The sequence below is a fragment of the Schistocerca cancellata genome, chromosome 4, assembly GCF_023864275.1.
Source record: "Schistocerca cancellata isolate TAMUIC-IGC-003103 chromosome 4, iqSchCanc2.1, whole genome shotgun sequence".
NCBI classification, from domain to species: Eukaryota; Metazoa; Arthropoda; class Insecta; order Orthoptera; family Acrididae; genus Schistocerca; species Schistocerca cancellata.
The window spans coordinates 583,965,217-583,979,383 of NC_064629.1; the positions used below are offsets into that span (position 1 = coordinate 583,965,217).

The 14,167-nt window shown below is 44.9% G+C and overlaps 1 protein-coding gene across 1 annotated transcript in view; it reads left to right on the forward strand.

The window, feature by feature from the left end:
- Positions 1-14,167, forward strand: part of LOC126183839 (relaxin receptor 1-like) — an 847,723-nt gene that overhangs the window by 443,271 nt on the left and 390,285 nt on the right. Inside the window, exon 6 of the mRNA XM_049926099.1 lies at positions 1,719-1,862. Within this exon, the coding sequence (XP_049782056.1) occupies positions 1,719-1,862 (144 nt within the window). The remainder of the gene's footprint in view (positions 1-1,718; positions 1,863-14,167) is intronic.

Consider the following 14,167-nt stretch of genomic DNA (forward strand, 5'->3'; position numbering starts at 1 on the left):
AGACAGGTAACTGGTCACTCCTCCACAATAGCCCACAACAGCCCACAACAGCTCAAGACAGCCCCAAAAGCGAAGATCTTGTGTGAGTTTTGGGCCAGCAAATGCTTCACAGGCCTGGATAACCCCCTGTATTCGCTGGATTTGGCCCCAACCGACTTTTGATCGTTCCACAAATTGAAGTTTCCAATGAAAGGGTACCGTTACGACACAGTTAAGGACAGACAAGAAAACTGTACTGCAGCAATAAATGCAGTTCCAAAAAAGGACTACAGTGACTATTTCAAAACACTTTTAATGCGATGTTAGCTGTGTATTAATTCTGGTGGATACTATTGCGAATAAATACAGTGATTTCGTGGCATAATCCATGATTTTTATTTTTCATACGCACAATCCTAAAGGAACTGGGACACACTGTATATGTGTGACATAGTATGATAACGTAGCAGCAGCTTTTTCATAACGGTTCACTTCACACACACCTGCAGTTTTCCTGCGAAACTTACATTTTACCAACACATTTTTGCTCGAGAGGCTTTTTGCTACAGCCATTCTGTGAACATCAAGTGGCTCTGTACCCTGAAAAATTTAATGAATAATCGCCAACAACATCATCCATCTACAACTGTTCCTTAAGACATGCTATGAATGTCACATATTGGGAAAAGGGTCCTGATTGTACATCGCCTGTCCGGAAAGTTTCGAGACTGATTTTATTGCTGGCGTATAAGCGACGTCAGACCATTAACTACGGTGGCTGCTTGAACTAATATTTGCAAACAACAGATAAGCATTCGACCAGTCAGTTGTCAGCAAGCAGTGTTACGTAGTGGAGAAGTGGCCGGAGCGTGACTACATTGTTGTGTCACCAACCGCAGTGGAGAAGTATCTCTAAGTCAAGTGTTCAAGACATCCTCCAGAAAGTTTTGAAGAAGAGTTTCTCCCAGATACCTTGACGCCGAAACGCGTGGAGACTTGCCACGACTTGATTCAAAGGCAAAATGTGGACAATACTTTTCTGGGAAAAGTGATCACGGGTGATGAAAAAAGAAAAGAAGGGAAGATCGGGTTTAACGTACCGTCTACATCGAGGTCAGTAGAGAGGGAGTAAAAGCTCGAATCGTGTCAAGAAAAGGAAACGAAAGCGGCCGTATCCTTTCAAAAGAACCTCCCGGCATTTGTCCGAAGCGATTTACGGAAATTACGGAATCTGGATGGCCAGACGTGAGTTTGTGCTGTCATCCTCCCGAATGCGAGTCCACTGTGCGAACCACTGAACTGCCTGGCTCAGTACGGGTGATGAGACTTACTTATATCCACACGAACCTACCACAAAACGACAAGGTGCAGAAATTTACATGAATGGTCAACGCTCTTGACGACATGACCGACAGTCAAGTCAATGTGACGCGTGCGTTGGACAATATCCCAAAGGAGGACTTTTCTGACAGTTGCACACGGTTATATGAACGCTGTGTGTTGTACTCAAGTAGGGGGACACTGCGTAGAACACTTGAATCATAAAAACCATCTTCACTTTTCTCTATTTCTTATTAAGCCAGTCTCGAATCTTGTTGGAATGGCAGGGTACGTGTTTCACTGGTCAATAGAAATATACTGTGTAGCTGTCTCTCCTAGATCCTCCAACTTGTCATTCTACTTCTTTACCTTCTTCCACTTGTGGCGAGCTGAATGAGAGGGAAGACGTGTCTGTTGAGGTACCTGTCGGACAACGCGCTGCGGGGCGACAGCGTGCCGCAGCTGTCGCAGCTGTCCTCGCTGCTGTGGCTCTTCCTGGACGGCAACCGCCTGCACCACGTTCGCCTGCAACACTTGGCCGGCCTGCGGAGCCTCGTCTGGTTGTAAGTAATCCATCTACAACTAATAGCCTGTGCTAGTAAGAGATAAAGGGATGCACCTCCAGATCTATACAACGTTTATGTGGCAAGTGTTCAACCCTCCATGAAGGTACGAAGTAATACCTCCGAATTTTTTATGTGAAAACTCTTAAGTGTTGTTAAGGGGGGTAAGATGTGAAACGGGCCGACTTGGAGCAGGAGAGGCACCACAGGACATTTTAATTTACACTGTCTACACTTTTATAAATAAATTTATAAAACTTTGTTAGCATGACCAGGAAGGATTCAGGATTCACACTCATAGCAGCAGGAACATAACAAAACAAATTTTTTTACATGTGAAATTTCATCATTTTTTCACTTGGTATTGGCTACATTTCTTGCTGTAGGTACACTTATCTTCATAAGTAAGAGAGATTCTTCGATGAATTTTGCACAGCATACAAACCATACTTACAGGTGTATGAAACTCTAGAATTTCCCAAATCTGCTAAAAACTGTGTTAAATTTGAGATAATTAACTATAAAATTCGAGTTTTCTCTAAACACGAAGTTTAAAACGTAACAGCCCATTCATTTTTCCATAGATTAACTAAATTCTAGAGTTTCATACACCTGTAAGTATGGTTTGTAAGCTGTGCAAATTTCATCGAAGAATCTCTCTTACTTACGAAGAAAAGTGTACCTATAGCAACAAATGCAGCCAACAGTAAGTGAAAAAAATCATGAAATTTCACATTTAAAAAATATTATTTTTTCGTGTTTTTGAACTTCCACTGCTATGAGTGTGAATCCTGAATCCTTCCTGATCATGCTGACAAAGTTTTCTGAATTTATTTGTAAAAGTATAGACAGTGAAAATTAAAATGTCCTGTGGTGCCTCTCCTTCTCGAAGTCGGCCCGTTGACGTCCTACCCCCTTAAATGAAACAAACGTTATTAAAATTCTACGTCTTTATTCATCTTGCTTACATATTTAAAATGATGTTACAAAAGTCATGAGATGGCTTCTAATATCCGTAAATTAAGATCCGCTCTGGCGTGAAATGGAGAGCACAGTGAAAAATCCTATGAAGCTTTGCACAAATGCGTTGGGAAGTGTGTTAGATATTGGAAGTGGACCTCTTTTAACACGTCGTAGTGCAGCAACTCGACGTGGCATGCAAACCAATCGTTGGAAGCCACCTGCAGGAATCTTGAGCCATGCTGTAGCCATCCATAAATCAAAAAGTGTTGCCGGTGCAGGATTTTGTGCACGAACTGACCTTTCGATTATGTCCCATAAATGTTCAATTGGATTCATGTCGGGTGATCTGAGTGGCCAGATCATTCGCTCGAATTGTCCATAATGTTCTTCAAACCAATAACGAACATTTGTGGCCTGGTGCACTGTCATCCATAAAGCTTCCATCGTTGTTTGGGAACATGAAGTCCATGAACGGCTGCAACTTGTCTCCAAGTAGCCGTACACAACCATTTCCAGTCAAAGATCTATGAAAACACAGCCCACGCCATCATGAAGCTACCACTAGCTTACTCAGTGCCTAGTTAACATCTTGCGTCCATGGCTTCGTGGGGTCTGGGGTCTGCACCCCACTCGAACCCTACCATCAGCTCATACGAACTGACGTCGGGACTCATCTGACCAGGCCACGGTTTTCCAGTCGCCGCACTGTCCTAACGAATACGGTTTTTCGACGATGTGTTGCTTGTCTGTTCGCACTGAAAACTCTACGCAAGCCCCACTGCTTTCGGTCGTTAAGTGGAGGCTATCGGCCACTGCGTTGTCCGTGGTGAGAGGTAATGCCTTAAATCTGGTATTCTGGGCACTCTGACACTGTGAATCTCGGAATACTGAATTCCCCAACGATTTACGAAATGGATGGCCCATGCGTCTAGCTCCAACTACCATTCCGCGTCCAAAGTCTGTTAATTCCCTTCGGAAAACTTTTCACGTGAATTACCGGAGAACCAATGACAGCTCCGACAGTACACTGCCCTTTCATCCCTAGTGTAAGCGATACTATCGCCTTCTGTGTATGTGCATATCGCTATCCCACGACTTTTGTCACCTCAGTGTATTTATCAACATAGTGACCCTGAAGACGAACACATTTCTCCCAATGAGAGACTAGTTCGTTGATACCATCACTGTATGATGTTTGACATCAGTGACGAAGCCACAACCTCACCTCTGCTTACACCGCTCCATCACTATCAAAGTGAAGTCCTCGAAGGTGTTCTTCAAGGTTTGGAAACAGACGAAAATCGAATGGAGCCAAGTCGGGACTGCATGCAGGATGATCGACGACAGTGAACGCAAGTCGTCTCATTGTTGCAGATGTCGCAGCGCTCAGGAGAGCGATGTGATCACCACATGCACTTCCATATCAATATTCTGTGATGTCTCTGGGCTGAGGCTATCACGGTAGTCGGTCGGTACCGTTGGGCCTTCAATCCCTGTATGGACGGAGAGTTCATTAAGCACCAACACGCAAGAGCTATCCGGAAATTAAGATCCGGTCTGGCGTGAAATGGAGATCACAGTGAAAAATCCGATGAAGCTTTGCACAAATGCGTTGGAAGTGTCTTTAGTATGCCCGTCGATCGCTTCAGGTCACTGTTTTCAGTTTTGAGCACACAGTGAGCAGTTCCATCTCTGCTCACATGAGCTACTGGCTATGAAGACAACATTTTGACACAGACAACGAGCTGCAGACCAGCGTAGATAATTGGCGGAAAGCACGGGCTGCTGCCTTCTATGACGAGGGTACTGGAAATTTGGTACAACGCTACGGCATGTGTCTGCGTCGGATTTCGACTATGTAGAGAAGTAGCTGGAAGATCTAACTGTAGCAAATAAAAAATTTTTGATTTTCATAGTGATTTCCGCTCCGCGACCGATCGGACCTCGCTTCCCGATTACGTTACACAACCCCATGTTACACGTTACAGTTCAGAGACCTTTTGCGGCAGAGGGCTGCAAATGTATAAATAGGAAGATTAATGATGTAGAATGTTAATAACGTTTTTTTTACTTGAAAAAACTATTAAGAGTTATCACAAAAAAAAATCGGAGGCATTACTTTTCAGCACGTATCGTAATATGTGGATCAGCAGATCCACAACATTCGTGTCTATACTATTCTCTCTGACCTCTGTTATCTTTGTTTTATCTTCAGATGCAGGTCGATAACTACCCTTGACTTCCTGAGAACATTTCGATATTATATTGCCAATGAATAATTTGAAAAAAAAAACATTGTTTAATGTGTGTTTGTTTTCCACTTGCCGGAAAAATACCATAACACCGTTGTCGAAAATTTAACATTGTTGAAATTATTAATCACGCTATAAAATAATCTCAAAGGGATATACTTACCTCACATATGTGGTATACGTCAATACAAACTCGACGCCCACTGCTGCACATTCCCCGACGTCCACCTCAACCAGCTGTTCATGGCACAGCGGCTCTTTCCGTCACTGTTACAGCATCAGCTGAGACGTAATTCATGACAATATACATCTTTATTTAATTTATATTTTCTAGAACGTTCGCATCTCGCTACGGTACACAGTTTGGATCTCCCAGGATGTTTTATAACTTCTTAATTTAAGCTGAAGGCCAAGTTTCTACGTGGATCATCGTAATAGGGACTGGAGTCCCCCACAGAATAGTGGTTCTGTATTAAAGAAAATTACATTTATAACATGCTTATTAAATCGGGTAATGGCCTTGCCACAGTAGTAACACCGGTTCTTGCCAGATCATCGAAATTGTCGGGCTTGGTTAGCACTTGCATAGCTGTCCGTCATGATCTGCTAAGAACTGCTAGTAAGTGCGGTGCGCTCAGCTCATGTTAGGCCAAGTAAGGAGCTTCTTGATTAGTAAGTAGCGGCTCCGCTCGCAAAATCTGATAATTGTCAGGAGAAAGGCGTGCTGACCATATGCACCGCCATATACGCAACTTGTGACGCCCCTGGGCTAACGATGACACGGCAGTTGGTCGGCACTGTTGGGTCTTCAAGGCCTGTTCGGAAGGAGAGTTTATTCATTTAAGTTGACATAACGATAAGAGTGTTAAAGACATAAAAAATTACCATAAAATTGCAAGAATAAAAGTAGTATGAAATGTTATTTTTATGTATACTTAACGATTCCGTTTGATTTGTGGAGTACTAACACTGAATAATTTTTTTTCAGTTAATCGATATATTCCTGATTATGTTTTAATTAATTCGCATTAATTAAAATACACTCCTGGAAATTGAAATAAGAACACCGTGAATTCGTTGTCCCAGGAAGGGGAAACTTTATTGACACATTCCTGGGGTCAGATACATCACATGATCACACTGACAAAACCACAGGCACATAGACACAGGCAACAGAGCATGCACAATGTCGGCACTAGTACAGTGTATATCCACCTTTCGCAGCAATGCAGGCTGCTATTCTCCCATGGAGACGATCGTAGAGATGCTGGATGTAGTCCTGTGGAACGGCTTGCCATGCCATTTCCACCTGGCGCCTCAGTTGGACCAGCGTTCGTGCTGGACGTGCAGACCGCGTGAGACGACGCTTCATCCAGTCCCAAACATGCTCAATGGGGGACAGATCCGGAGATCTTGCTGGCCAGGGTAGTTGACTTACACCTTCTAGAGCACGTTGGGTGGCACGGGATACATGCGGACGTGCATTGTCCTGTTGGAACAGCAAGTTCCCTTGCCGGTCTAGGAATGGTAGAACGATGGGTTCGATGACGGTTTGGATGTACCGTGCACTATTCAGTGTCCCCTCGACGATCACCAGTGGTGTACGGCCAGTGTAGGAGATCGCTCCCCACACCATGATGCCGGGTGTTGGCCCTGTGTGCCTCGGTCGTATGCAGTCCTGATTGTGGCGCTCACCTGCACGGCGCCAAACACGCATACGACCATCATTGACACCAAGGCAGAAGCGACTCTCATCGCTGAAGACGACACGTCTCCATTCGTCCCTCCATTCACGCCTGTCGCGACACCACTGGAGGCGGGCTGCACGATGTTGGAGCGTGAGCGGAAGACGGCCTAACGGTGTGCGGGACCGTAGCCCAGCTTCATGGAGACGGTTGCGAATGGTCCTCGCCGATACCCCAGGAGCAACAGTGTCCCTAATTTGCTGGGAAGTGGCGGTGCGGTCCCCTACGGCACTGCGTAGGATCCTACGGTCTTGGCGTGCATCCGTGCGTCGCTGCGTTCCGGTCCCAGGTCGACGGGCACGTGCACCTTCCGCCGACCACTGGCGACAACATCGATGTACTGTGGAGACCTCACGCCCCACGTGTTGAGCAATTCGGCGGTACGTCCACCCGGCCTCCCGCATGCCCACTATACGCCCTCGCTCAAAGTCCGTCAACTGCACATACGGTTCACGTCCACGCTGTCGCGGCATGCTACCAGTGTTAAAGACTGCGATGGAGCTCCGTATGCCACGGCAAACTGGCTGACACTGACGGCGGCGGTGCACAAATTCTGCGCAGCTAGCGCCATTCGACGGCCAACACCGCGGTTCCTGGTGTGTCCGCTGTGCCGTGCGTGTGATCATTGCTTGTACAGCCCTCTCGCAGTGTCCGGAGCAAGTATGGTGGGTCTGACACACCGGTGTCAATGTGTTCTTTTTTCCATTTCCAGGAGTGTATAGCAACACATGAGAAAGTTGCTGTCTCATTGCAGATATTTTGACCTCTTACTTCAATGAGATAGCTCAGTTGTTTTAAAACTCTGGTTTTAAACAGCGTGAAAAAAATATCGAGCACTGCTTTCCTGCCAAGCTTCATGGGGTTAGCTCATGGGAGATACACCTAAAAAAGCGTCTCACAGCGGATAAAAGATGGTTCTGATTTTCAGTAAATATTAGCGTCATTAGGCCTAATGTATACAAGGGAAACCAAAGGGAAATACGAGGGTCATTCCATAAGACATGGAAACTATGGTATGTTTCGCGACAATGCGACATTATGGAAATTCCATGATGTGCATTGAACCGGTAAGTCAGCGTGTATATGAATCCATATGAGCGGAAACACAAAATAGGGTTCGATTACGGGAGGTCATGCAAAGGCTGAAATGAAACACACGCATTGGAATTCTGGGCAAATTTATTGAGCAGGAATACAAAACGAACAAAATGAATCAAAATCAACTACTGTCCTTCAAACTACCCGCAGTGCACCCACACAGCGTTGTCAACGACGGGGAAGTCACTGAATGTCACTGGCATTGCCATTAATGTGTGCCACCAACCACTGAAATGCCGTGAGGGTATCCGTCCCGTCTGCAAAGCGCCTCCCAAACAGTGGTTTCTTCAGCTGTGGAATGAGGTCGAAGTCGCATGGAATGAGGTCTGATGAGTAGCGTGGGTGCGGAAGGATCCATCTTGTATGACAGCCAAGATCACACTCAATGTTTCAGGCGCTCGTACCGAGCCGTCCTCGCATGCGGTCGTAGTCTGTCGGTTGATTTCGGTGATGTTGACCGGGGGCTTTCGAATGTACATTGACAGAAAAAAAAATCGCAACACCTAGAAGGAACTGGAAGTTGGTAGGCGTGTTTCTACATCTCAAAGTTGATGTCTATCCAAATTTCTCGCCAGCAACGTAAATGTGGTAGCGCCACTATGAGGATGTAAATCAGATTTACTTTAAATAAATACTGCAACGGTCGTGTGCGTTAATTACCTTTGAGATTTAACGTGATGAGTTAATATTAGTCAAGAATGTCTTTAAGGGGACAAATACGCCCTTATCAACACCTCACTAAGTTTGGACGAGGTAGTGTAATAGGGCTACGAGAAGATGAATGTTCCTTCTGCGATATTGTAGAACGACTTGGCAGGAATGGAGCCACATGATTGCTAGCAGAGTGTCCACGGGAATGTGCGGTCGCAAGAACACCGGGTCCGGATGAACACCTGGCACTATCGAGAGGGAAGACGACTGCTCTCGGCCTATGGCTCTGACGCATCGTACTGCAGCTGACACAGCAATTTTAGGAGCAGTTGCCACCAAAGTGACACAACAAAAAGTTAAATATCTGTTACTTCAAGGTCAGCTCTGAGACAGACGCCCTGCAGCGTGGGTTCCACTGACCCCTAACAACTGTCATGTGCAACTTCAGTGGTGTCATGCGAGAGCTCACTGGAGGGTAGGATGAAAGTCTGTTGAGTTTTCTGATGAAAGCTGGTTCTGCCTCGGTTCCAGTAATGCCTGTGTGTTGGTTAGAAGGAGGCCAGTTGAGGGCCTGCAACCAACCTGTCTGCATTCTGGACACACTGGACCTACACCTAGAACTGTGGCCGGCGGTGCGATTTAGTATGAAAGCAGGAGCACTCTCGTGGTTATCCCACGCATCCTAACTGAGAATTTGTACTTCAATATGGTAATGCGACTTCTTGTGCTCCCATTCATGAACAGCATTCCAGCGGGTGTTTTCCAACGAGATAACGCTCGCCCACATGCCACTCACTGTTGTTACATAACATGCTCTGCAGAATGTCGACATGTTGTCTTGCCCTGCTCGATCACCAGATCTCTCTCCAATCGAGCACATACGAGATATAATCGGATGACAATTCCAGCACCGGCCTCTGTGGCCGAGCGGTTCTAGGCACTTCAGTCTGGAACCGCGCGATCGCTACGATCGCAGGTTCTAATCCTGCCTCGGGCATGGATGTATGTGATGTCCTTAGGATAGGGGACTGATGACCTCAGATGTTAAGTCCCATAGTGCTCAGAGCCATTTGAACCATTTTTTTTTACTGGCCGATCATGTGCAAAGGCATGGAATACCATACCACAAGCTGACATCTGGCACCTGTACAGCACAATGCATGCTCGTTTGCATGCTTGCATTCAACATTCTGGTGGTTATGCCGGTTATTAATATGCCAGCATTTCGTACTTGGAATGGCTTATCTTGTGCTTATGTTAACCTGTAATCTTGCAATGTTAATCACTTAAATATGTTACCTAGACAAATGTATTCCGTCAGTGTATTTACTGCGATTACGGTGATGCCGCATGTTCGCATGATACACCATAGTTGCCATGACTTATGGAATGACCCTTGTATGATGCACACGATGGCAACTAATAAGGTAAATATACGTGAAATTATTGGTTTGTAAAGAGAGATTCAATTTCAAGCCATTTTACATTGTAGCTGGAAGTGTATGTTTTGTTACAATAGAATCAGCCCGCCCGGTTAGCCGTTCGGTCTAACGCACTGCTTTCCAGGCGGGAAGGCGTGCCGGTCCCCGGCAAAAACCCGGTCGTCGGATTGGTGTCGGGGTCCGGTGTGCCGGCCAGTTTGTGGATGGTTTTTAAGGCGGTTTTCCATCTGCCTCGGATAATGAGGGCTGGTTCCCCTTATTCTGCCTCAGTTACACTATGTCGGCGATTGCTGCGCAAACACTTTGTCCACGTACGCGTACACCATAATTAATGAAATCGCACACGAGCGATGAAGATCAAAGCAAGGCAATAACTGTATAACCAGTTGCAAATCTTCCCCCTGATCATGATGCACAATTAGTTAGGATAAATGAAACAGTCCTTTGCAGTATTGATACTTCACAGTGGAAATTACTTAGAATAATTAATGAAGCCCAGAACAAAAGTTTTTGAGAATAGTTTGCGGGAGGTGGTCTGGAATGAAATTTATGATGAACCAAATTCTGACACAAAATTTAAATCTGTTCCATGATAAATTCAAATAGACATCTCAAAATAGCTTTCCGCGTAAGTTAGTCAGAAAGGCCATGAAACAGCCATGTAAAAATCGCGGATCACCAGAGGGTTTAAGGTACTTTGTGGAAGAAAAAGGGAAATGTAATTGCTGGAAAGAATAAGAACAGATCATGCAGTACTTACACGCTACAAAAATTCTCTAAATTACTACGAAAAGTTATTAAAAATCAAGGAACATGCACATACCGTCAGAAATTAGTATTTCGGAAAGCAAACTTACGGTTATATACCACGTAGTGAAACGAGAGGCACGTCAACGTCCTAGAGAACAGGATAACGTCACTATTGAATTAAATGGAAGTGCTGTAAATTATGAAGCACGAGTAGCAAATGTGTTTAATAATCATTTATTAAATATACTGGGTAATTATAGTCAAACTTTTGCTATTTAACACGTTGTAACACGGAAATTAATTACCGTACGAGTACCAGACTTGGTAGCATTAATATCCAGAGTATTGTGTGCATGACTTTCATGCGTCACATCGCTACCGTCCAGTTCCAACTATGGCCACCAGGTGCCGTGGTCAGTCATCGTGATTCATAGACACACACACCTGAGCAGTCGCAGTGCACTTGTTGACGTGTCAACATGATGTTGGACAAAAGGAGCAGGTCATTATTAGTGAAGCTCTATAATCAAATCAAAAGTAGTGGTGCAGCTGCACTTCGAGAAAATCGCCGGCTGAGAGGATTACGGAAGGGTCATCTTTCTCCACCTGCTGGGCGGAGCAGGGTGAAGTACTTCGAATCAACTGGAGAACTGGGCTCGGTCGGGGAAGAGGCTGACGACAGGTTGCACCACAGATGGTTGATGAAATCGCTGTTGCTATGGGAGACAACGCTTCCCGATCGTCAGGCAGTGTGCGTGCCGTGTCACGACAGTTGAACATCCCGTGGTCCATTGTACGAAAGATGCTTCGAACCATTCTAAAATGGTATCCGTACTAGGGCCATATCGTACAATAGATTCCACCACAGTACGCGCAACGACGTGTTGACTTCGCTCGCCACTTTCTCGCGAGGATTGAAGTAAACGAGGGCTGACTCTGGACCATCCTACGGACAGACGGAGCTCATTTTTCTCTGACGGGTGCGGTGAACACACAGAACTGCCGAGTGCGGGGATCTTCACCTCCAGTCACTCTGCATGAAGTTCGTCCGTATGGTGAACGTGTCACTGTATGGTGTGGCTTCACCGCTAAGTTCATAATTATCCCATTCTTTTTTGAACAGATTGGCGCTCAAGAACAAAAACATGTGCAGTGTGACTAGCCAATGTTACTGCAATATGCTTCGTCAGCATGTCACACCCGCCCTACAGGGGAGAGACGCATTGAACTCAACAGTTTTCATACAAGATGCGGCCCCACCGCACATCGCTCGTGAAGTTCACCTGCTTCTACGAAATACATTTGGAAACGATCGTATTATCAGCCGAGCGTTTCCAAATGCTTGGCCGCCACGATCACCTGATCTGACTCGCTGTGATTTTTGGCTGTGGGGCTACCTGAAGTATAGGGTTTACCGGGGGAACATTCACACATGCGCAGCATATCAAGAGAGGTAGACAGCATTTTAGGGACATGCTTCTTTCTGCTGTGCAGAAACTAATCCTGCCATTGTTAAACCCCTATATCAGATATAACTACCGACCTGTTTCACTACTGACGTAATTTTACAGAATTTTTAAGAAGGTGACGTACCAAGAAAAGTATACCATCTGAGAAACAATTATGTCTACATTTACATACATACTACGCAAGTTACCGTATGGTGCGTGCTGCAGGTTGCCCTGTACCACTACTGGTCGTTTCCTTTCCTGTTCCATTGGCAAACAGAGCGAGAGGAAAACGACTATCTATATGGCTCCGTACCAGTCCCAATTTCTCTTAGCTTATCTTCGTCGTCCCTACGCGAAATATTCGTTGGAGGCAGTAGAATCGTTTTGCAGTCAACTTCAAATAGTGTTCCCCGACAAGAATGTCACTTTCCATCAGGTGATTCTCATTTGAATTCTCGAAGCAACTCCCCAACATTTGTGTGTTCGTCGAAAATTCCGGTAACAAATCAGGCAGCTCGCCTGTAAGTTGCTTAGATGTCTTCGCTTAATGCGATCTGGTGGGGATCCCGAAAAATCGAGCATTGCTCAAGAACGGGTAGCACTAGTTCTCTCTACGTGGTCTCCTCTATACATGAGCAACGTTTTCCTAAAATTATCCCAATAAACCGAAATCGATCATTCGCCTTCCTTACTACAGTTCTTACATTCTCGTTCCATTTCATATTGCTTTACAACGTTAGGCCTGGGCATTTAATCGGCGTGGCTGTGTCACGCAGCAGCTGCTAATGCTGTATTCTAACACAACATGACTGTTTTTCCTACTCATCTGCATTAACTTACATTTTTATATATTTAGAACAAGCAACCGTTCATTACACAAAGTAGGAAATTTTTCTAAGTCCTCTTGTATCCTCTTACAGTCTCTCAACGACGCCTCCTTCCTGCACACCACGGCATCGACAGCAAACAGTCACAGGTTACTGCTAACCCTGCCCGTCAGACCATTTATGTACAGACTACAGAGAGTAAGTGCAGGCCTATCATACTTCCCTGGGGTACTTCTGATGATATCCTTGTCTCTCATGAACACTCGCTGTCGAGGACATGGTATTGGATCGTATTACTTAAGAAGTCTTCAGGCCACTCACACATATGGGAAACTATCCCGTATGCTCATACCTCTGTTAACAGTATGCAGTGGGACACTGAGTCAAACGCTTTTCGAAACTCTAGGAGTATGGAATCTGCCTGTCGCCTTTCGTCAGTGGTTCGCAGAATAACTTGTGAGAAAATGGCAAGCAGAGTTTCGCACGAGCGATGCTTCCTAAAACTGTGCTGAGTGACAGAATCATTTCCGCCTCAAGGAAGTTTATTGCATTAGAACAGACAATATGGTCAAAAATTCTGCAGCAAACCGATGTTAAGGAAATTGGTCTGTAAATCTACACCTTTCTTATATCCTTTTCAGACCTGAATTTCTATTCTGGAGAGACGAAAATTTTTATTTATATGGTAATGCTTTTAGGTGTTTTCTTAAATGATTTTAGATGCAAGATTTATGCAAAAAGATGTAACCGTTTACAAAACATTGTTTGTACACATGGCTTGATTTTATGGCCTAAAATAACTAATTACGAAATATTCTCCATTGTAATAGGTATTGAAATTATCATTCGATAATTACCCTGCAAAATAATAATAACAATATTTAATTATACAGTGAAATATAGCGAACCAAACACATCCATGTATTCTGGTGGTTACGAGCTGCTGAGCGCTGCTATGTTGACTTGCTGATATTTTCATAGTGATGCCCAACATTGGCAGCACTTGCGCGACATGAAAAGATTGAATATTCACAAATGTGTACTTCAGGTTTCCATTGGGAAAAAGTTCTTTTGTTGCAGCTAAGACACAGTAAAAGTTAATGTACACAACTGCAGCAAGAGAGTC